Below are 24,425 nucleotides of genomic sequence, written 5' to 3'. Positions count from 1 at the left end.
GCCCACAATGCTCTACAACACCAAGCAATAGTGCACCCCCCCCCCACGTGCCCCACATCCCAGCTCCCCAGCATTTCTCAAGCTGAAGCCCACATCCCGGAAATCTGTCCCTTCCTCCCCCTGCCAACCAAGAGCCCCTTTAAAAACCACAGGGCTGTTCTGTCGTCGTCGCCCCCCCCCCCCCATTGCAATGCAGGGCCGGCCAGACCCTGACCCACAGAGGCCCCGGATCCCGGTGCAGCCCCACCGCCCAGAAGTTTGCGCCAACTTGCACCGCCGCGCCGAGCCAAGCGCTCCCCTTCCCCGCCGGCGGCTGCCGGGGCAGGGGGCAGGGGGCAGGGGGCCCGGCCAGCAGACCCCCAACCAACCGCCTGCCCGTCGGCGGGACTCGGGCCTCCGGACCCCCCTCGCCCTCGGGCCTGAGCCTCGGAGGTCCCCCGCGCCCAGAGCCCAGGGCGAAGCGGAGCCGCGCCGGGACGCCGCCGCCCACCTCCGCTCCCAAGGCCGGCGGCCGGGCTCCGTGCAAAGCGCCCTCGGCCGGGGCCTGGCCAGGGCCGGCAGGACCGGGGGGGGGGGCGGCGGGCGGGTCTCCCCCCTTAGCGAACCGGAGCGGCTCCGCTTCCAACTCCGCCCGGACCCCGAGCCGTCCCCGCGACCCCCGGCAACGCGCTCGGCCGGCCGGCCGGCCCCCGGGCTGGGCGATCCCCGCGCCGCTTGCTCCGGCGAGAGGGGGTCCCGGGGGGCGAGGGGGAGCCCGGCTGGCCCCCTGCCCGGCCCCGCTCCGAGGGGAGCCCCGCCAGGCGCGCGCCAGGCCCGGCCCAGACCCCCGCCGCCCCCCACCCCAAGCCCGGCCCGGCCCTTCCCCAGCAGAGAGATAACAAAGCCAGCCGCCGCCGCAGCCAGCCACACGCACCCAGGCAGGCAGGCAGGCAGGCAGGCAGGCAGGCCGGTCCCCCCCCCCGGGCGACGCGCACACCCCCCAACTGCCAGCACGACCGCGCAGGGGGGAGCCAGACAGACAGACAGACAGACAGACAGACAGACAGGCGGGGGGGGGTGGGGGTGGAGGGGCGGGAGGGTCGGCCCGGCGACGTTACCTGCAGAAAGGGGCGCTGCTCGGGCGGCGGCGGCGGCGGCGGCGGCGGGGGGGGATTGAAGGCTTCCTTCCCAGCCCGGCCGGGGGAAGCAATCCCCCCCTCTCCCTCGGCGGGTCGACCCCCCGGCTGCCCCCCGACGGGGGGGGGAAGGAAACCTGGCGCTCGGCGGCGGGGCCGCCCCCTCCCCCACGAGAGAAACCCGCGGCGGGGGCTCCGGCGCCGCTGCGAGACCCCCGGCGGCTGCGGGCGGGCGGGCGAGAGAAGCGGCCGTGCCCCCCTGGCTCGACGGCCGGCTGCCTGCCTGCCTGCGCTGCTCGCTCCCCCCGCCCCGCCAGCCTCTACTCAAACAAAGAAATGAGGGTTGTGTTGCGTGCCCAGCCCCCGCCCGGCCCCCCTTCCCAGCCCAGACAGACCTCCCCCTCCCCCAGCCCGCCCCCTCCCCGCCCCCTCCCTTTCCGGCCCCGCCAGCTCCCCTTCCCTGCGCGCTCACAGCCGAGCCGGCGCCCGAGCCGCGCGGATGGCGCGCAGCCGCCCCGGACACGCCAGGCCACGCCAGGCCCCCCAGAGGGGGTCGCCGGCGCGCAGGGGGGCGCCCGGCCCGGAGGGGGCCCAGAGACCCCGCCCGAGCCCCGCGCCCAGGGCGAGGTCGCCGCGCCCTGCCGCTCCGCTCCGCTCGGTGCCAGCCCAGCAGCGCGGCGGGGTCGTGGCGCTTCAGCCCCGGGAGAGGGGCTGCGGGGCGGGGGGCTGCGTTCGCACACCGCCCTTCCGAGGAAGGAAACCCGACTGGGATCCGGGCCGGCTCCTTCCCCCGCTGAACTGCAGCGGGACCTGGAAGCTCTAGCAGACACGTCCCCCTCAATCCCCCTACCCTGTAGCTGGGCTTTATATCTTCTGTTCACCGGAGAGGGTGGACCCCCCCCCCTTCTAAAGATGAAAGCATGCCCCCCATCACCACCTTTCCTTTTCCTTTCCTTTCCTTCTTTTTTGCAAGGGAATACAAAGTAACCTGATCTGTCTCAAGTCTGGCAGCCCTTTCTGAATGGCTAGAATCCTGATTTCATTACTTTATCATCAGTCCCCCTTTCTCCACGGGATTCAGGGCAGATTACAGAATGTTAAAACAATGCTATGGGGACAGTAGAAGACATAATACGCAATTGTCACGCAACAAGGTTGAATTCCGCAGTTAGAAAACGGTGTAGGGAAACAGTATTAAACATTAACAAAAATATTTTCTGGCAGGGTATGTATGAGCTTTCGTGAGCCGCAGCTCACTTCTTCAGATACCTGTGGCTGTGGCTCAGGAAAGCTCCTACCCTGCCAGAAAATATTTTTGTTAGTCTTGAAGGTGCTACTGGACTCTTGCTCTTTTCTACTACTGCAGACAGACTAACACGGCGACCCGCTGAGTATTAAACATGTCATGCAAAAAACGCTAAAATCAGATTACACAAATGAGAAGACCGTGGTGTCAGAACGAGACACTGTATTCAACAAACATCCCACAAACATCCCTTTAAAAACGCCCCCCTGAACAGTTCCATTTCCCCAAAAGGTGATCTCATGCCTAGCTGCCCCCTTCCCTCCCAAAATGCCAAAATTCCACAAATTATTTACATTTGTTCATTTACCTTAATTTGCATAATATATTCTAGTTGCAGAATCAAGGGCTTCCTGGTTGCAGAATCCAAAGTCATGTGAATGGGAAACTGATCACTCCCCTGGTGCTCCAGTACATCGATGGCTCGCACCAGCCCACCGCATACCCAGCCCCAAAGCCAGGGCACAAGTGGCAACACAACACTAAGCTTCCAAGAATTTCCCTGCAGGGCAGACTCCTCGGCCTCAATCCCAAATCTTCAGACCTCCAAAGGCAGGGCAGCAGAGAAGCGCAGCATTTCCGGGCACCCAAAAGCTGATCCCCACAACAACCAAGCGACAGGCTTCATCCAAACAGAACCCCTCAAGAAAAATCAGAAGACCCCTGCCTCGATCTAGCTTGCTGTTTCTCACAGTGCCCCCCAGAAAGCCGGGCACGGGGGCTTCCTCAGGATGATGCCCCCAGCATATCGAGTAGGGAGGCTTCTTTTCCTTATTGAGATCATGTATATCCTGCCTTCCCCTGCCAAAAAGCCAACTATACCAGCCAGCATCAGTACCAACCATTCAAACCGCCAGCATCACAAATTAACAAAATAACACTGAACCACCCCAAATCCCAAGGCCCCCCCACTCACCCACCCACATACTCCCCAGCTTCTCCAAGAGGACATCTCTGCTTGAGTGTGGTGTAGGACTGGGGCCCTGGGCGACCCACATTCGAATCCCCACTTCTCCCATGGAATCTTGAGGGCTGACCCCGGGCCTGTTGCAAACTCAGCATGGCCTACCTCACAGGGTTGTTGTGAGAGAACAGAGCAGGGGAGAATGAAGTAAAAGCCATGCTGAGCCTCAGCCGTGGGGAGAAAAGCAGAGTATAAATAAATAAAGGCATGCATCGGGGTGGTGCCCGCCGCAGGCCGACCATTCCACAAGGTTGGGACCATAAGCAACAAGGACATGGCTGCCTGCTCCTGGGTGGGTGGTAACTGGCTACACGCCTTGGGAAGGCGAGCTACAACAGGTTCACCGATAGCCCTCCCCCATTCATCGGCAGAATTGCATTTTAAGGCAGTCCAAATGAATACTCATCATTACATCCTGTGGCCATGAGTTCCTCAAGTTAAGAACGTAAGAACATCAGAAAAGCCCAGCTGGATGAGACCAGGGGTCCATTTAGTCCAGCATCCTGTCTCACACAGCGGCCAACCAGTTCCTCTGGAGGCCCAACAATGGCAGAGAAGGCCTTTTCCTGGCGTTGCACTGGGATTCGGGGGTTGACCACCTCTGAACTAAACTCTCCTTCCCTGGAGGTTTTTAAGCAGAGACTAGATGGCCATCTGTCAGCAATGCTGATACTATGACCTTGGGAAGATCATGAGAGGGAGGGGATCTTGGCCATCTTCTGGGCATGGAGTAGGGGTCACGGGGTGTGGGGGGGAGGCAGTTTGGAATTTGGACTAGATGGTGGTCCCTTCCAACTCTATGATTCTATGAACGTGGAGGTTCCCTTTAGTCACCGTGGCCAGTAAGTAGCCATTAAAACTTCCTCACACCTTTCATTGGTTACCCCCAAGTTCTAGTTTGGAAGGGGGGAGAATTCTCAATCTCCACTCCGTGTACAATGTTTTATCGCAAGTCCACTTTTTTCCTAAGCGTTCAGGGGCTCCTGTGGGATGCCGGCCGCACCCTGTCCCGTCTCCAATTCAGTTACGCAGAGGATGCCCCCACTTTCCACCCTCCACGTGTGGTGCAACCCAGTGCTTGCCAGAGCTGTTCTCCATCCCCGGTGCTCTGCCCCCAAAGCGGCTGCGTCTCAGTACCAGGCAAGACTTCTCTGCAGAAACCACAACCCGAAATAGAGCTGCTTTTCTGTGCTGGGAACAATGTCCCCGTCACGCACAAGCCGGGCCTCTCCTCTACCTGCTCCTCTGCAGGGCAGACAAGTACAGCTGCCCTTGAGCTGGGCAGATGCCCTTCTCCTGGATCTGGCAAGGCCACCCAGGGAAAGAGACCCCAGCCCAATTGCCTTGTATCGCCAAGTCCGGCGAAGAAGATTTCACTGGGGAGAAGGGAACAGAGAAGGGAGGCAGAGGCCTCTCCGCTCAAAATCAGCAAGGCCAAAGGGGCTCCGGGCAGGATTGTGGCTGTGGCTCAGTGGTAGAACATCTGCTTGGCATGCAGAAGGTCCCGGGTTCAGTCCCTAGCAGCATCTCCAGTGCTATGGGGAAAGGGGGGGCTTGAAGCCAGGTCCCTCCGGTTGAACATGCAGCTGCCTTGTGCTGAATCAGATCCTCGGTCCATCAGAGTCGGGACTGTCTGCTCGGACTGGCAGCGGCTCTCCAGAGTTTCAGACAGAGGCCTTTCACATCACCTACTGCCTGGTCCTTTTTAAAGGCCTCCGTCTGAGACGCTGGAGAGCCGCTGCCAGTCTGAACCGACAATACTGACTCTGATGGACTGAGGATCCGATTCAGCACAAGGCAGCTGCATGTGCAACGGAAGGGGCCTGGGTCCAAGCCCCCCCCCTTTCCCCAGAGCACAGCACACACGCCAGCCTTAGTTCCTGCCTATCAAAAGGGTTTAACCACAGGAGCCGTCTGACAACAGGCGCCTCCCGTCTCAGCTTGTCTGGAAGGACACCCCCTTCTGCCCAGGTGTTCCTGCATTCACAAGCTCAGTGCAACATGCGCCAAGGCCAGTCTCAGGTGCCGCTTGCAGCAAATGCCTCACTACAGAAGTGCCAAGGGCAATCGTGGGGACCGCTGCCAGCCACACGTGCCACTGCCCGTTTGGCATGTTCCTTGCACCCCTACATAAGAACATAAGAAAAGCCCTGCTGAATCAGACCAAGGCCCATCAGGTCCAGCAGTCTGTTCACACAGTGGCCAACCAGGTGCCTCTAGGAAGCCCACAAACAAGACGACTGCAGCAGCATTATCCTGCCTGTGTTCCACAGCACCTAAGATAATAGGCATGCTCCTCTGATCATGGAGAGAATAGATCTGCATCATGACTAGTATCCATTTTGGCTAGTAGCCATTGATAGCCCTGTCCTCCATAAGAACACAAGAAAAGCCCTGCTGGATCAGACCCAGGCCCATGACGTCCAGCAGTCTGTTCACACAGTGGCCAACCAGGTGCCTCCAGGAAGCCCACAAGCAAGATGACTGCAGCAGCATTCTCCTGCTGGTGTTCTACGACACCTAATATAATAGGCTTGCTCCTCTGATCCTGGAGATAATAGGCATGCATCATGACTAGTAGCCATTTGGACTAGTAGCCATGGAAAGCCCTCTCCTCCGTGAACATGTCCACTCCCCTCTTAAAGCCTTCCAAGCTGGCAGCCATCACCACATCCTGGGGCAGGGAGTTCCACAATTTAACTATGAGTTGTGTGAAGAAATACTTCCTTGTCTGGGCTGGGGACCATTGCTTTTGGCGCACAGCGCAGGCCAAGCTTGAAACATGTACAGGCGGCAGAGGCAGGGCTGCCTATCAGGGCTCCGGCCATACCCAGTTCCAGCTAAGCCTCCTTATCAAAGGAAGCAGAAGTCTGAGAGGGCACGTGTGTGTGTGTGTGTGTGTGTGTGTGTGTGTCTGTTTGTGTCTGTGTCTGTTTGTGTTCAGCCCATCTGTGTTCCCCTCCCCTCCGCCAAGGACCCGGAAGGGTGCTTCCCCAACCCCCCCTACTGCAGCAAGCATTTCTGCCCCACCCATCCCTGGCACTGGCCCAGGGAAGGGGGAAGGAAGGGAGCCGGGTTTTCCAAACGGAAACTGCTGCACCGTGTTCCTGGGTTCCTTCCAGGCAGGGAGGGAGGCCCAGGCAGCAAGATCAGGCCCGCACTTCAGGGCTCTCTGTGACTCACAGCAGTCAAGGGTTATGGGCACATGTGGAAGAGGCAAGCTGGCCTCTCCCCAAGCCAAGCCGGATGGAGACCCCCCCCCTCTGAGCAAGACAGGTGGAAGGGGGGGGGCTCAGGAATATTTATAGCTTTGGCGTGAATGGAAAGCTAGAGGGGGGGCTCCTGTGTTACCCAGCAACTGCCCCCAGGCACGTGCGGAGGTAGGGTAATCTCCAGCGACCTCTCACCCCGACCTCTGACCACAGCACACAAGGGGGAGAACAGATGCCCCGGAGGATTCTGGGGAAGGCAAACAGTCTGGCCTATCTGTGTTCCCCCAGCAGCCTCCAACTCCACCCCAGTCAAATGCTCTCTTTTTTTGTTTTTCTGCCCCCCCCCGCCCCCAACCCTGTCAATTGTAGCTCAATCCTGCCTGGGCAAAGTCTCCTTGGAACAGGCTGTGGCTCAGAGGGAGAGCATCTGCTTGGCATGCAGAAGGTCCCAGGTTCAATCCCCGGCATCTCCAGTTAAGGGCCAGGTCGTAGCTGCTGCAAGAAACCTCTGTCTGAGACCCTGGAGAGCTGCTGCTGCCAGCCAGAGTAGACAGTACTGACTTTGACGGACCAAGGCTCTGATTCAGTACAGGGTAGCTTCAGGTGTTCATACCTTGGTAACTGGAACTGAAAGAACAATGCTTGTGCATTTAAATCTGTATGCCCCATGGGGTGAACCCAGAACAGTTACGTTGTTCTCCCTTTTTATCGTCACAAGAGCTCTTCATGGTGGGTTAGAGGCTGAGAGGAAGGGGCTAGCCCAAGGCTACCTAATGAGCTTCCGTTGAAAAGGCAGGATTCGAACCAAGGTCTCTCAAATCCTCGTTCCCACACTCTAACCACTATACCACCCCAGTTCTCTGGGTGACCCTTGGGCTAGTCACACTTTCTCAGCCCCACCTATCTCACAGGGTGTGTGTTGTGGGGAGGGGAGGGGAAGGCGAGTGTAAGCCGGTTTGATTCTCCTTTAAGTGGTAGAGAAAGTCGGCATATAAAAACCAACTCCTTCACCCTGGCTGCGGCTGCTTTTCTGGTTCTGGTAAGCAAAGAAAAGCACTGAAATGACTTTTCCCCACCCTCATCTGTGAAAGAGCATAGGAAGGCCCCCCTCCCCACGGGCGCGCACATGCTCTTTCCAGCCATTTCTGCATATGGTGTGCAGATTGTAATCCGCTTTTAAGAGCGAAGAAGGTGGAGAACCGGCAGAGGTCAGGATGGGGGGGGGGCACCTTTCCCATCTCCACCCGCGTCCCTGCCCCAGGACTGCAACCTGCCAAGGGACGAGGGGATCTTTTCAGCCTGGGGGGCGGGGGGGGGAAGGACACAGAAGCGCTTCCAGGGGCGTGCTGGAAATCTGACCCACATACCCACATTTGCAAGCAGCGCATCTTCCCCCTCTCTCCCTGGCGGTGTGTGAGGCACAAAGCCGCCACCGCCACCCCCCCCATTTGCTGATCTATGAGCGCCGAGAGAGAGTTCAAGCCAGGACGAGCCGCCAGCAGACGTTATATAAGCCGCTTGCAAAGGCAATGCGAGGTGGGGGAGCCGGGGGGGGGGAGCGGAGGCGGGGGGGTAGCAAAGGAAAGTCGCTGGCCTTGGAACAACCATTCCCACGGACGACTCACTGCCACCCCCCCAACGCCACCCCCCCAGCTCTCCCAAGGAACACAGAAGTCCTGCCTGGCAGCCCTGGCAAGAGGACCGCTCAGGGGACCCCCACCCCACCCCGATTCCCACCTGCCTGGACCCCTGACTCTGTTGGGGGTCTGCCTGGCACTGAAACGTTCCCCAGGGTTCAGGAGCTCCGGCAGGAGATGCTCGGACTCCTGAGTGCTCTGCTTTTGTGGATGCAACGCCTCAAAGAGCAGCGCAGGAGGAATCCCCCCTCCCCCACCCCCAATTAGACGCATCAAAGCGGGCACAGGCTCCTCACGTGAGCGAGCCGCTGGCTCCACCCCGCAAGCCACAGCTGCGTTGCTGGGGACTGAACAGCCCCCCCCCCACGACCCCCTGGCAGCCATCACGTTTGCCATGGCTGATCCGCCTGAGCAGCCAATAGCAGTGAGGCCCCACCCGGGGAGCCAATGGGGATGCTCGACGGAGTGGCATGGGCTAGGACCCAGGAGTCCGGGTGTGCCAGGCTGCTGATGGCATCCCTTGCCCCAAAAACGACACCCCCAGGAGCTAGCCCTGGGACATGCGGATTGGGGGTTGACTGCTTATGTGTGGGTGGGTGGGTGGAGGGCGTTACCAGGACGGTGGTTCGTGGGTGTGTGCTGGGGGCCCACACAGGTGAGCGCCTGGCACAGCAGGGGATTTTTGTGCAAAAAGCAACTTACTCCTTCTAGCCTCAGTACTGCAAGTCTGTAAAATGGGACCACTCTGCAGCAGCCGTTCTTGGGGGACAAAGCCAGAACAGACTGTCGTGCACACGGAGCCTTTGGGATTGATAACCTTGGCTATAAGACAATAGGAAAGGAAAATAAATTCACTCACTGCAATCCAGAGTGGGGAGAAGCTGCGTCTAAACAGTACGGGGGTGGCACCGCCTTGATACAAAATGGCTCTGAGAGCACCCCCACCCTGAAAAGCAAAGTGGGTTGTGTTAGACCTGGTGCTGAGTCAGCCTCGCTAAGCTCTCTTTGGTGTAGGGTTTGCAAAAGATGTGAGGATGGTTGACATGACTCCCAGAATCCTTTTCTGCCTCAATAGGGCCAATCATCTTGCCTCCCCCATCTTGATTCCTCAACTCAGGACCAATCCACACATTACACAGTTCTTAAGTTTGCCACACGTGGGCTGGATGTTCCTTGGTGGAAAGATGCATGGGCCTGATTCAGAGAGGGGTCTTAAGGTTTACACATACACACACACAAAATCCGAATGGACCCCATTTATTCTGCTGGGAAACTTCTATGTAGCCATCAGTACATTAGATCAAATCAAGCCTAAACGTTCCCTAGAAGCTAAAATGACTAAACGGAGGCTATCATACTTTGGTTTTGTTATAAGAAGACAAAAGATCAAAGGAAAAGACAATAATGCTAGGAAATGTTGGAAGGCAGCAGGAAAAGAGGATGACCCAACATGAGATGGATTGACTCCAAGGAAGCCACGGCCCTCAGTTTGCAAGCCCTGAGCAAGGCTTTTAAGACTGGACGTTTTGGAGGACATTGATTCATAGGGTCACCATAAGTTGGAAGCAACTTAGAATCATAGAGTTGGAAGGGGCCATACAGGTTCTATGATTCTTGGTGGCACTAAATACACACACACACAATGGGCAAACAGCAGATCCCTGGGGTAAAACAGCATGGGTGGGGGGGAGTTGTACGTCCTTTCTCCCCCCCCCCCCCCAATGCATCAGTCCTGTTCTGATTTGGGCCTCCACACACCTGGGAATTAAGTTCCCAGTGGAGAACACCCAGAATATCGATGTCAAAGGTGCACGGGGGGGGGGGGGAGTGGACTTTGTAACTTGTGAATGGGCCCTGTAAGGATTCCTCAATGTAGTTGTGGGTTTTCTTTTGGAAAGAGGAAGGGAGAAACAAGACAATCAGGATTCAGATCTTTTCTGTGAACTCGATCTCAGAACCAAGATCAACCGGGGAGACTGACCTTTCTAGACTCTGTTTTGGCCACTTTTAAACTGGGGAATCATGGTGCCCTCCCACGCAGACCTACCCAGAAGAGAAGGAGAAGAGTTTGTTTTTATATGCCCAACTTTCTCTACCACTTAAGACAGAATCAAACCGGCTTACAATCACCTTCCTGTCCCCTCCCCACAACAGACACCCTGTGAGGTAGGTGGGGCTGAGAGAGTGTGAGTAGCCCAAGGTCACCCAGCAGGCTGCATGTGGAGGAGTGGGAAAACCAACCCGGTTTGCCAGATTAGCCTCCGCTGCTCATGTGGAGGAGTGGGGGAATCAAACCCGGTTCTCCAGATCAGAGTCCACCTCTCCAAACCATCGCTCTTAACCACTACACCACACTGGCTCTCTTAGATTTAAGTCTTGTAGCACCTTAGAGACCAACAAGATTTTTGGGGTATGAGTTTTTGAGAGTCAAAGCTCCCTTATCTGATGAAGGGAGCTTTGACAGTCAGAAGCTCATACCCCAAAAATCTTGTCGGTTTCAAAGGTGCCGCTGGACTCAAATCCAGCTCCTCAGCTGCAGACCAACATGGCTACACTCTGAAACTTTGCTCACTTCGTAGCTTTGTAACCCGTCCCTTTGCAGTCCCGTTTTGTAGGGTCCCTTTACCCACCCATCTCCCAGGGGGTGTGTGCATGTCTCTTCCCCTCCTCTCTTCCTTCGACCCAATGGACAGATCCCCAACCCAAGACCGTCCCTTGAGTCATAGACAGTCAATGCACAGAACCTCTGTTGGAAACTCTGCCCAGTTTGGATGTCGACGGTCCCATCCCAAACACAAAGATGCCTAGAGCATACACAAAGTACATTTTAGTCATGCTGAGCAAACCCCCCCCCCCACCCGCCGGCAGCCCTCGCACTCCTGACCTTCTGACTCCCAGAGTCTGAGTCCCCTGAACAGGACTAAATCCGGACTCCGCTAGATTAAGAAATTAAGCACTACCAAATCTCTCCAGGCCCAGAAGGGGAAAACGCAGAGGAAGGAAAATGCAGGCAGGCCACGTCAAGTCCCACGCTGCAGCTCCCCAAGACCACCTGGGGCCATGCAGTGAGATATGCAATCCAAAAGCAGGCTCTTGCAGAGGAGGCCCCCACTGTGGGCGATGGGTTAGTCTGCCCTGGAGACGCATTCTGCTTCACGGTCCCCAAATGCAGAGAATCTGGGCTGGCAGACTGGGGGAAGCGCCGCAGCAAGGCCGCCACTTGAACCCAGGCCCCGTTCTGTGCTCTTTTCAGCACAGCTGGTCAAATTTTAGAAGGAAACAGCTGGAGGGGGGGAGAGATTTCACCCAGGGGGATCCAATGGTCTGCTCCCCCCCACAACCGAAGAGGTTGAAAAGCAGGTGTGGACGACCACAAAAGAAAAACGGTTGGTAATTCAAGAGGCCATCCGCTCCCCCCCAGGGAATCAGGTGGAAGGGGGGCAGCGGGTTCCTCGATGCTGAGAAAACAGATGGGTACCCGCAGTTGGAAGGGCACCTGCTGGCACCCCCCGCTGCCCCCCTTCCAGCCCCAGGAGGGAGGCAACGGCAGAGCAGCACACAGGAGGAAGGAAAGGAGAGCCATGCCCCCCCATAAATGTCCCACTTGCAATCAGGGCGTTTAAAAACTGGGTCCCCGCACCCCATTTGCTTTCCTTCAATGGCTGCTCCAGGGTGGACTGAATGCACCACCCCACACCTAGACTGCTCCACTGAAGGGGGAAGAGGAGCAATTCTGGGCTAATTCATTCACTGCTCCCAAGCGAAAAGGCTGTGGGAAGGGGGTGCCTTTGCAGCCGGCCTCAGCCCCTTTCCATGCACGACGCGTGTGGAGGCATGATCCGTGCGCCAGGTGAGCATACCCAAAAATGCAAAACAGCCCCGCGCTGAGACATGCACTGAGATGAGCTTCCAGGTATTTTCTAGGCCTGGGGCAGCCAGCACACTCCTTGCCTGGCATGTTCCCTAGCAGCGCATCCAGCCACATGCCATGCGCAAGGCGTCTTGGGGAACTGACCTATCCACAGCCTCCCGCAACACACCAGTGCCAGGAGTCTGCCATGCAAGGCCCTGCACCCCCCCCCCGCCCGCTCCCAGCCATGCAGCTAGCGTGTGCAGGCGTGTTCCATGTGTGGGGGAGCGTGTCCGGGCGTGCCTCGCGGATGTGTGCACCCGCACGTGCATCTCCTAGCAGCTGTTTCCACGCTCCCCTCCCATCGCCTGAGCAACAAGGCAGAGCTGGGCCGCCATTGGCCGCCCGGCCGGTGATGTCAGCATCCCCGAAAAGTTAATAGGGTGGCTGGGGCCGAGGGCAGACATTCCTGCCGCTGTTCCCATAGCAACAAGGCAAGCACCCCAGCTGAGCAACCTCCCCCCCCCCCCACAATCTCTGGGCTCAGGCGCATACTCCTCCCCCCCCACATCCCCCACAGCTGCTTCGGCTTCCATTCACAGAGCCAGAGAGGATGGTTTGATCGAACGCCAGGAGCCGACTGGAGCTTCCTAAAAATAATAGGTGCCTGCAAGCACCACCCTCCCACCCTATTAAAGGCCGCTTGCTCACGCGTGACAAGATGCACTCTGCCTATGCACAGAGGTGTTTTGTTTCTTCACATGTTCCAGGGTTGAACACACACACACACACACACACATGCTTGGCATCTCAATTAAGTCCTGAGGAGGGAGTGTAGCTCAGTGGGTAGAACATAAACTTTACATGCACGGTCGTCGTCCCCAGCTCAATCTTCCATTGAAGAGCATCGAAGAGCATCTCTGGCCAGCCAAAAATTGACCCCAGACTTTGGGCAGAGTGGATGCTACTAGGGTCAGTGGGGCCGGTGGTCTGATACGGCACATATCGGCTTACAGTACTTATTTCCCCTGACTTTGCTTCCAACCAAGCTCCGGCATGCGCCCTGCGTCTAGCACACCATGGTGTACAAAAAGAACCCAACATCTTGGTTAATGCTCAGGGGCCTCCTCCCCCCCCCCCTGCACCCATGCGCCCCTTCTCCTCACCCAGCGGCTTAAACGCACTGCAAACAAATTCATTCCGTCTTCCAGCACAGCTCAGAGTCCATTTTTATTCTCCCAAACTACTGCGATGCAGCGAAGTGTGCGAATCCAAATCTCGCTCAACTAACCTGGCCACGAGCTCAAGAGCCGACAGCCACCAAGCCAAGAAACAAATGCAGAAGCCACACAGAGGGGAGAGACAACACCCACTAGGCTACGCTACCTTTCCGGAGCCAGGGAGTGTTGGAGCTCTCTCAGCTTCCATCTGTATCGCTGTAAAATCTGTCCTCATTGTTACTGACCTGGCCTCTTCCCAGAGAGGCTGAGTCGTCCTCTACAGCAGCCAGATCTAACCGATTCCAGTTCTGACCTACTTCGCCGCCCCCATCCCTCTCCTCAGCTTTTCAAGGTGAGGCTTTGTGCAAAAAAGAAAAGGTTGCTTCATGCTGAGCACTATTAACCTACGATACTCCTTGCCACAGTAGATTGCATTACCTGCAACCTCCGTTGAAAAGGGCTGCAGAGCCAGGGGGAGAAGAGGAGTCTTCTGTATGCAGACTGGCCCCAGTTCTCAAAACAGAACTCTTCTCTTTCTCATGCAGCAAGGGACTTGTTAACTGGCATAGTTAAATGGTGGAACTCCCTGCCCCAGGATGTGGTGGTGGCTGCCAACTTGGAAGGCTTGAAGAGGGGAGTGGACATGTTCATGGAGGAGAGGGCTATCCATGGCTACTAGTCAAAATGGATACTAGTCATGATGCAGACCTATTCTCTCCAGGATCAGAGGAGCAGGCCTATCATATTAGGTGCTGTGGAACACAGGCAGGATAAATGCTGATGCAGCCGTCTTGTTTGGGGTCTTCCTAGAGGCACCTGGTTGGCCACTGTGTGAACAGACTGCTGGGCTTGATGGGCCTGGATCTGATCGAGCATGGCCTTTCTTATGTTCTTATGAATACTAGTCATGATGCACACCTACTTTCATCAGAGGAGCATGCCTATTATGTGCTGTGGAACACAGGCAGGATAAATGCTGCTGCAGTCGCCTTGTTTGGGGGCTTCCTAGAGGCACCTGGTTGGCCACTGTGTGAACAGACAGCTGGACTGGGTGGGCCTTGGTCAGGGCCTTTCTTATGTTCTTATGATTTTGGTGGCCCAAGAGAAGGTGGGGGGGGGTCAGTGCCATCCATTTGAGAGGTGCCCCACCAGGATTGCAAGATCTTTGTTCTGGCACAGCTTGGCTGATCTCCAGTTCCCATTCCAGGACAAACTGGTTTACTTATTTAATTCATTTATACCCTGCTTTTCTCTCCAATGGGAACTTGAGGTGGCTGACATTCGTCTCCTCTCCTCCATTTTATCCTCACCACAACCCTGGGAGGTAGGCTAGGCAAAGAGCGTGTGACTAGCCCATGGTCCCCCAGCGAGCTGCCATGGCAGAGCAGGGATTCCCAGATACCAGTCCGACCCTCTAACCACTATACCACGCTGGCTCTAAGTTCACCCAGGCTCACTTGCTGAAGTGGCCCGTTTAACTATATTGTTCATTACCTTACAAGATCAACTGAAAACATTTCCTGCAGCCGGCCAAGCGTCGCTTTGCGTGCCACAGCTCCGTCTACAAAAATGCATGGCCAAAAGGAAGGTTTGGCCCAACGGCTGGCTGCCAGTCATGAATTGCAGGCCTGCAGGACACACTCAGCGGGCAGGGGGTGGGCAGAATCGGCTGCTTCCACGTGGGTGATGCCCTGTAGCTCTGCGCCCCGCCCTACCCACCTGGGAAACCCCAGAACGTGCTCACGCTTGCCCCCCCCCCACTCGGTTCATGGGCTCTTCCGTGCAATAAATCAGCAGAGGGGGCAGGAATGGGACAGATGGGGGGTGCGGGGAGCAAGCACCTGGAAGACACATTTCCAAGGTGAGGGCAAAGGTGCCCCTGGGGTTAATGATTCACCCTCTGCCTGATGGGCGGAAAGGCAGTCCCAAACAACCACCCGCTTTCTCAAAAAGGGGAAAGACGAGCTCTCTAGGACCATCAGCGGAGACAGACTCATGAACAAAGTCTGTCTCATTCCCCCCCATAAAGATCCTCCCACCCCTCTCCATGTAAGGGTCTTTGGGGAGGGGCTGTGGCTCAGCGGTAGAGCCTCTGCTTGGCATGCAGAAGGTCCCAGGTTCAATCCCCAGCAGGATCTCCAGTTAAAGGGACTAGGCAATGCGAAAGACCCCTGCCTGAGACCCTGCAGAGCCGCTGCCGGTCTGAGTAGACAATACTGACTTTGATGGACCGAGGGTCTGATTCAGTAGAAGGCAGCTTCATGTGTTAATGATCTTTGGTAGCATTCTGCATCACTGCAGGATACCAGATGCAGAAGAGGGCACCACAGAGCATGCACAGAGTGCCTTTGCCTAGCCGACACCAGCCTCCTCCCACACATCCAGGTTCTGTTCCGGTTTTGGGCATCACATCTGTGGCAGGAAGCCAATGTCTCTTTGTACCCACATCAAAAGTGGGGAGGGTGCAAGAAGGACCTCCCACCTACACAGAGGATGCATACTTAACTTTTGCAAAGACATTTTACAATGAGAACTTGCATTTTTTCCTTATCTCCACCCCCCCCTAGTTTCAGTCCCTTAGAAGGGCTTCTCAAACCCCAGGTCTGCTAGCTGCCCTGCCTGAATCTCTGGCTCTTTCTCCACTCATTTGGGGTAGGTTTGGGGGAGTCAAGGGAGGGGGACAGAAATGTTGGAGGGGGGGTAGAAGCCTCTTCCATCAGTCCCCACTCTACCTTTCGGGGGGGGGGAGAACTGAGAGGGCAGAGGACCTGCGCCAAGCATATGATTTGGGCCTGGAGCACCCCACTTCAGATCTGAAGATTTTTTTTGGGGGGGGAGGTCTTAATATTATTTGGTGTGAGTCCCCTGTCCCCTTTTCTTGCCCCACCCTTCTTGGTTACACCATCATGTTTGGAGCTAGCGATGAATGAGCAGGATGGGTTCTTTCCGCCTGCCCTTGGAAGAAGACGAAGAAGAAGAGTTGGTTTTTATATGCCGACTTTCTCTACCACTTAAGGCAGAATCAAACTGGCTTACAATCACCTTCCCTCCCCCTCCCCACAACAGACATCCTGTGAGGTGGAGGTGGGGCTGAGAGAGCTGTGACTAGCCCAAGGTCACCCAGCTGGCTTCATGTGTAGGAGTGGGGAATCAAACCCGGTTCACCAGATTAGCCTCCGCTGCTCCACACCACTGCTCTTAACCACTACACCACGCTGAGCGGGGATGAAGACAGAACAGAACGACTGCTGAAGAACCACACCCAAATCTAACACAAAGGCTAAATCCTGATGCCGCCCCTTAAACAGGCTTGAAGTAGGGGGGGAGGGATGAGTCCACCTTTACGCCCTTCTTGGACCCTTTGGGGCTGATTAATTGGCAGTGGGGAATATTCAGGGTTACCGGTGCAGACTTCGAGGGGGCCCAGGAGGGGGGGTTAGTTGTACCATTTTGCCACCCAAAAGGCAGGCCAGGATTCTTGCACCCATCCCAGGCAAGATTTGAACCCTGGACTTTGAACCCTGGATTTGAACCCTCAGCCATGACATCTGGAATGTGAAATGGAAAAACCCTAATCGACGCTAACCTTTGCAGGATGGGGGGTGGGGTGGGGGTAAACAAACAGCCGGAAATATTCAGAACTCCTGGCACAGCCGAATCTCAAAGGCTTCTGTTGGTGTGGCCTAGAAATACAGAAAAGCAAAGAAATATCGAAAGAACACCTCCAGGCATGGTTGGACGAGATGTAGGGCCAGGATCTGCCATTAAACCGATCCACCCAACCAAGCCAGGTGGGCCATGAACAGACGGGACTTTGGTCTGCCCCTCCTTGGAGGGAATCCGGTTCCACACTTCACCGGAGAGGGCGTGGCAGAGCTTGCCACAAAGACAGGTGGCTAGACTCTCAGGTGGGGCCGAAGCCAGGTCATAATGCCATACAGTCCACCCTCCAAAGCTGCCATTTTCTCCAGGGAAACGGATCTTTGTCATCTGGAGATAAGATTCAGAGGGCAGGCCGTGTTGGTCTGCGGTAGAACGGTTAGGTTTGAGTCCAGGAGTTTCAGGGTGCGAGCTTTCGAGAGTCAAAGCGGAGCTCTGAAAGCTCTCGTTGGTCACTAAGGTGTTCCTGGGCTCAAATCGAACTGAAGATAAGTTGCAATTCCAGGAGGTCTCCAGGCTCCACCTGGAGGTTGGCAACCCTCTGCAGAGCCTGCCTATTGTCTTGCACCTGCTTTGCAAAAATCCCCGGTGCCAGGGGACCAGCCTCCACAGATGCATTAACAAGAACCTAGTCCCTAAGAGAGGAGATTTAACACCCCGGCAGTGCCAAACATATTCTCAACACCTGGTCATTAAAATTCAGTGGGGCCGCCTCCGGCTCCTCTTTACCTTGCTGGAGGAGGGCAGGGCTGGGGGCACGGCGGCTCAATGGGCTGAAAACTATCATTAGGAGCAGAATTACAGCTTCCCTCCCCTGAGAAAGCAGGCTGGAGACTGAAGCCCTCCCCCAGGGCGAGGCTTGCCGTGAGACCTGCAGCTTGCCTCTTTCCAAAATCAGTTAAATGGCCTTCTCCAGGGAAGCGTGAAAAAGAAAGGAAAGAAAGAGAACGCTTAATGCATCACACGTCAGGTTGCCAACTCTGGATTGGGAGATTTGGGGGGTGGAACTTGGGGAGGGTGGGTTTGCAGAGGGAAGGAACCTCAGTGGGGTATCTTGCCATAGAGTTCATCCTGCAAAGCAGCCATTTCCTGTTCTCTGGAGATCAGTTGCAAATAATTCCAGATCTCCAGGCACCACCTGAAGGTTGGTAATCCTTGATACACAGAGAGACCTGAGACAATTAAAACCAATGCACAGAAGAAGAAAGAATACCCTCCCAAACCTTTAGGGGGATCTGATATTTCTAAAATTGGAGGTACGGATGAAGCTGCCTTCTACTGAATCAGACCCTTGGTCCATCAAAGTCAGTATTTTCTACTCAGACCCGCAGCAGCTCTTCAGTCTCAGACTGAGGTCTTTCACATCACCTACCTGCCTAGTCCCTTTCACTGGAGGTGCCGGGGACTAAACCTGGGACCTTCTGCATGCCAAGCAGAGACTCTACCACTGAGCCATGGCCCCTCCCCTAACTATTCCTAGGTACTCCTGACTTGGAAGCTTTAAGAACTTTCCACTAATGCTAATTTCATATGGCTGGTTGCAGTTGCTCCATGGGGAGTGGAAACACTCTGCACATGCTCAAAAGTACCCATCTATTTATTTATTTTGCTGTCAAGTTGCAGCCGACTTATGGCAACCAGACAGAGTTTTTAAGGCAAGAGACGAACAGAGGTGGTTTGCCATTGCATGCCTCTGCAGAGCAACCCCAGCCTTCCTTGGCGGTTACATAAGAACATAAGAAAAGCCCTGCTGGATCAGACCAAGGCCCATCAAGTCCAGCAGTCTGTCCACACAGTGGCCAACCAGGGGCCTCTAGGAAGCCCCCAAACAAGACAACTGCAACAGCACCATCCTGTCTGTGTCCACAGATCAGAGGAGCACCCAATACAACAGGCAGGCTCGTCTGATCCTGGAGATAATAGGTCTGCATCATGACTAGTAGCCATTTTGACTAGTAGCCATGAATACCCCTCTCCTCCATGAACATGTCCACTCCCCTCTTAAAGCCTTCCAAGTTGGCAGCCATCATCACATCCTGGGGCAAGGAGTTCTCCCATCCAAATACTAACCAGGGCCTAGCAATGCCCTCTGCACATGCTCATGGACACTTTTACTATTTACAGACTCCAGTACCGGCTTCTGATCACTGGTTCAAGTGCTAGGCCCCTCCAGCAACCACAGCTCAAATGAAGTTCTATGCCTCCAACCCCTGGGTGCTGGAAGGTATGCCCCCCCCCACACACACACACAGGGGTGTGCAGGTGAAGGGGGGGGAAACGAGGAGAGGTCCTTCTTATTCTGTGATCTTTGCTCGCCCTCTAGTGGGCACTGGAGGCAAAAGCATCGCAGGCTGCTTGTAGAAGTTGGGTTTGTTCTCAAGGTGGACTGCAAGTAAAGTAAATATAAAACATGCCTTTGCCTAAGTTCATCGAATCAGCATTGCTGACAGATGGCCATCTAGCCTCTGCTTAAAAACCTCCAGGGAAGGAGAGCCCCGAGGAAGCCTGTTCCACTGAGGAACTGCTCTGTTAGAAAATTCTTCTTAATGTCTAGATGGAAACTCTTTTGATCTAATTTCAGCCCGTTGGTTCTGGTCCGACCTTCTGGGGCAACAGAAAACAACTCAGCACCATCCTCTACCTGGCAGCCCCTCAAGTACTTGAAGATGATTATCATATCACCTCTCGGTCTCCAGGCTAAACATACCCAGCTCCTTCAACCTTTCATAGAATCACAGAGTTGGAAGGGACCACCAGGGTCATCCAGTCCATCCCCCAGAGGACTTGGTCTCCAGACCCCTCACCATCTTTGTTGCCCTCCTCTGGACACATTCCAGCTTGTCTACATCTTTCTTAAATTGCAGTGCCCAAAACTGAACACAATACTCTAGGTGAGGTCTAACAAGAGCAGAGTAAAGCAATATCATCGCTTTGCGTGATCTGGACACTATACTTCCGTTGATACAGCCCAAGATTGCATTTGCCTTTTTAGCTACCGCATCACACTGCTGACTCATGTTCAGCATGAGTGGGGGGGTGGCGGTGGGGTGGGAAGATGAGTACCGTGCCCAGAACCCTTTAAAACCTGGAACCAGTTTGGAGGTGCAAGACCATCAGGCCTGATATATACACATAACAGAAGGGGGGCTGGTTCAAAACAGAACCGACTCCAGAGAGTAATCAATTCAATCAGAATGGGTTTGAGGCATTCCCAATCGCTGGCAGACAGGGAAAATGTAAAATGTAAGCAGCTACAACAGGAAGTTGTAGAGGAATAACTGAACAACAGACATCCATAACAGTGTTGGAATATGCAAGGCTGTCATATTAGCTGTGGCAGGCAGAGTTAGATGTAGGGGGTCTAACTGTCAACCTGGGCAGATGTCATGGCCTGGAAAGCTCCTAGGAGGCCTGATTATACTGGCCAGAACCAGTTGAGTCCAGAGGCTGAGGTGATGTGTTGCACCTGTAGGGTGACTCAGCCTGAACTACTAATTGATGCCTGGTGGTGGCATTATGTATATAAGTGTTAGACTCCATGAGTCTGTGTCGGGAGATATGGTGGATAATGTATTTAGCACTGTAAATAAACAACTGCATTTCTATAAGCTCTAGTGGTTCTGGTGGTCATTCCTGGACGTTGGCACAATCCGCCAGCTCTCGCGTCAAACAGGAGAGATATAATGCGAGATGTTAGCACCAGGAATCTTAGGTCCAGGGGGTTACACTGTCTTTAAAAGATTCTAATCTAGTAGTTTTGTGTTGGATTCTCCCTTCTCACATAATTTTCTTTGCTGCCACCTTGTGGAATGGCCAGTAAGTCTCCCACAGTTACTAATTCTCCAACTTGGGTAAAACAGAATTGTTTTACAACAGCGCTTTTATCAAAAGAAGAGGATTGTAGTCTATTCTAAGCTTTCCTGTATGTTCTGCTCTTACTGCATCATCGTCCACTTTTGTGCTTCCATATTCTGCATAGTTTATGATATAGCAGATACATTTTTTTTATGTTTGCACGGTTTCTAACTGCACGGATTCGAGGCCTACTGCATTGCTTATTGGATGACCTATACTGTCTGGTTTTATTGTTTTATATCATGCACTCTCCACCTTGAATCTCAGAGAGACAGCCAGGCTATAAAGTACAACAAACAAACAAACGGCATTGAAGAGTAAAATGTCATCCCACTGGTTTTCTAAATATCGCCATGTTTAATATCAGATTTATGTCCCTTTATTCCTTTGCCTAGAGCAGTGGTTCCCAAAGTGGGCAGTACCACCCCCTGGGGGGGGCTTACCTAGGGGGCACTAAGAGGCAAGAGGGGCGCTAGAGGTGGACCCCTTCAACTGTGTTGCTCACTAATTTACCATAGATCAAGCTATGGCACCATACTGGCAAATTTGGTGGAAACTGATTTTTTTCCAAATGTTGAAGAACTGGTACCACTGGATCAAGTTCATCAGTTTTGTTGAATAAATTTCAACCAAAAAAGTCTTAATTTGATTTTGAATAGATGTGCAATAAATTGTTACTGTTTTGGAATTTTATTGTTATTATCTTCTTTAGTGAGTCATGCAAACCCGTTTTGAATAATGCTTTTTATAGGATAGGGGGTGCTGGGGTTGAGTTTATAGAACCAAGGGGGCAGAGGCCCAAAACATTTGGGAACCACTGGCCTAGGGACTGGCTTGATTGTCCAATGTAGAAAGCAGAAGACTACTGTTGACAGATGACGGCATTTAACATGCCGATGACCTGCCGTGGTATTCTGCTGGCCACCCCTCTGGAAACATTTAAACCTGGCACTGAAGACAGCTCCTGCCCCCTCCGTCAGAACCTCACGCTCCATTACAGAAGAGAACATGCTTTTAAAAAGAACTCCCTTCGTCCCTATTGGACGAAAGGGCTGCACACTGCAATCTAGCTGCCCAATCAGGAGCTATGTTAGTGGATTTCCCCCCCTCTTCATTTACATTTCAAAACAGTAAGCTGGGCTGGGCAGGCGTTGCCAAAGCTGGGAGGGTTTTGATGTTCAACAAGAGGAAACCAGGCCCCCTCCCGCTGAAATGCTGGCCCCCCCTCCCCATATGGACCACACTGGAGCAGAGGGAAAGGAAGAAAGGGCCCGCTGCTTTGCAAAGGGGAAACTTGAGGGTACTCTTCCAAGGGCCCCCACTGGGCCAGCACCCCTGTGCTGAACTCACTCTGGGGCTTCTTAGTTGCAGAGAGGAAAGCAGCTGATGACAAGGGCCCGCCTTGCAAGACTGTTGTAGGAGGAAAGAAAAACACCAGTGATGCATCTGGCAGATTAAAATGGCTGCCTAAAAAAATCAAGTTAATTGTACTCAGAGAAGCTCCAGATCAACAGATTCCCATAGTGGGTTGAGGCAGGGAGTCAGTCTTATTAGACTGGTTTGGTGCTGCGTTTTAACTGATATTGAATAACTGAAAGACCACCCATGGAGCTGTGGAAGACCCCAGTCCCTGCAGCCCCATAGGTCCATCCACTTCCCCTCCAGAGGGTCTGGCAAAATCCCACTGCACACTCTCGGATGCACATTCTTCCCATATGTCTGGGGAGGGGGGTCAGCCTTCCCACTATAGAGGCCGGGCACCCGAACCATCAGGCCCAACCACAACAGCAATTTCCCTAAGACCGACAGACGCTTCAAAGCAGGATACAGAAGTGGGGGAGGTGGCCAAGCTCAGTGAGAAGGTCCCCCAAAGGTCATCTAGCCCACCCCTTGCCATGGGCAAATACCACACAGTATTTGCAAGTGGTGAGGCAGGAGGATGTAGTGTGTGTGGGGAGGGAGCGAGGGGATAACCTAGGGTAATTTGACAGAAAAATCAGTCATGCTGAAGGGTCTGGGGCAAAACGAGGGGGCCGACTGTAAAGGTGGGGCTGAGGGGCGAGCAGGGATCGTGGGCAAAGGAGGAGGAGCCAGGTGGGGTTGGTTTCAAGGGGCGACTGAGCCAGGATGAGGACGCCCACTCAACGCACCCCCCCGCACCCCATTGTTAACCTCTGACCCCTATGCACTTTGGGGGGGGGGGAGGCATGGAGTGCAACGTGCGTGGTGGTGGGGGGCAGGAATAAAAGGAATGACCCAGAAATCAGCTGGGCGGGTTTTTAAAGGCCATTCCAACCCCACCCCTAATGTAGGGGCGCCCCACTTTAAGCCCGTGCTGGGGAGGGTTTCGCAAAGATGCTGGAGCCCGTCCTTCCGCGGCTTGAGCTTAACACAAGTCGGGGGGGGGGGCACAGAACCACTCCCCCACCCCTCTGAAGCAGGCATCCCAGTCGCAGGGGTGCTGTGCAACTTGGGGGGGGGCGCCTCCTGTGCCCCCGAGCCCCGGCCCGCTTGCAAGCAGTTACGGGGTGCGCTTCCCGCCCGCCCCCGAAGCGAGCCATTCGCCCCCTGCCCGCCTTTGCACGCCCACAGGGGACGCCCCCCCCATGCACACGAGCCCCCCACCCCGCACCTCCTGCCAGCCTGGTTTGCAAAGGGAACCCCACTCCCGCCCGCCCCCCCGGGGCCAGTCCCAGCCGTGGCCCCCCAAAGTTGAGACCTTCCTCACCTGGGTGGGCAGCGGCAGCCGCATCCCCCGGCGGGGCTGCGGGGCGACCCCGGCCCCCCCGGCGAGGCGAGGGCCCCCCCGGCGGGCCGGGCCGGGGTCCGGGGTCGCCTCCCGGCGGCCAGTGGAAAAGTACCCTCCAGTTGCGCAGTTGCATTTCCCCGACCCAGACACGCGCTCCGCTCCGCGCCTCCCTCGCTCGTGTCAATTTCGCTCCTGGCCTGGCCCCGCCCCCCGGCCCCGCCCCCCCATGCCCAAGCCGGGGGGGGGGAGGAGGAGAGAAGAAGGGCGCGAGGGGACCCCCGGCTGCCAGCCGCGACGCCTGGCACCCCCTCCCCGAAACTCTCCAAGCCCCCCGGACGGCTTTCCAGTCGCCCAAGCCCTGGTGGGGGGCGAGGACCCCTCCGGGTCATCCAGACCGACCCTGGGATGGAAAGCAGCTTACCAAAGGTCCCTCCCAAATGCTGTTGCGTGCCCACCACAGAAAGAGACCCTGCCCCCTGGAGGAGGGGGCAGGAGGGCACCCTTCCCTTTGCAAACCAGGCTGGCAGGAGGTGGGGGGGGGGTCCCCCCTGCCCACAGGCATTTCTTTTCTTCTGTCCTCCAGCCCGGCTTGGCTTTTTGTGCCTCTAGCAACCTTTGCTTTGGGTCCCCCTTCCCCCTTTGGCACCCCCAGCAGACAGGCCCTGTGGCCAGGGGCACCAGACTCCATTTCCCCAAGGGTGCCCTACAAGGACGGAACCAGGGCAGCCGGCCGGCCTGCCAAGCAGTACCGAAGGGCTCCCTGCAGCCCATTCAATCAGGTGAAAGCAGACCTTAACGGTGGCCAGGGCACCGGGAAGCCCCCCCATGCTGGGCTGGGCAGCAGAGCCCTCCCCCACTGA

The 24,425-nt window shown here is 55.6% G+C and overlaps 1 protein-coding gene across 1 annotated transcript; it reads left to right on the top strand.

Annotated features, from left to right (window-relative positions):
• The first annotated feature begins 190 nt into the window (after window positions 1-190).
• Window positions 191-24,425, top strand: LOC130489834 (basic proline-rich protein-like). The gene is made up of 4 exons (XM_056863628.1): window positions 191-925; window positions 1,104-1,945; window positions 23,338-23,673; window positions 24,149-24,425. Exons 1-4 carry the CDS (start codon window positions 191-193, stop codon window positions 24,423-24,425), a joined length of 2,190 nt encoding a protein of 729 aa, XP_056719606.1.

This window comes from Euleptes europaea, chromosome 18 (assembly GCF_029931775.1).
Source record: "Euleptes europaea isolate rEulEur1 chromosome 18, rEulEur1.hap1, whole genome shotgun sequence".
Lineage (NCBI taxonomy): Eukaryota > Metazoa > Chordata > Lepidosauria > Squamata > Sphaerodactylidae > Euleptes > Euleptes europaea.
The sequence above is the reverse complement of the archived record's forward strand: the minus strand, read 5'-3'. Positions and strand labels throughout refer to the sequence as shown.

Coding starts and splice junctions, on each gene's coding strand:
- LOC130489834 (XM_056863628.1), top strand. CDS start 191: ATGCAGGGCCGGCCAGACCCTGACCCACAGAGGCCCCGGATCCCGGTG. Junction 926..1,103: donor ACACGCACCCAGGCAGGCAG/GCAGGCAGGCAG, acceptor CGTTACCTGCAG/AAAGGGGCGCTGCTCGGGCG. Junction 1,946..23,337: donor CTGGAAGCTCTAGCAGACAC/GTCCCCCTCAAT, acceptor GCTTGCAAGCAG/TTACGGGGTGCGCTTCCCGC.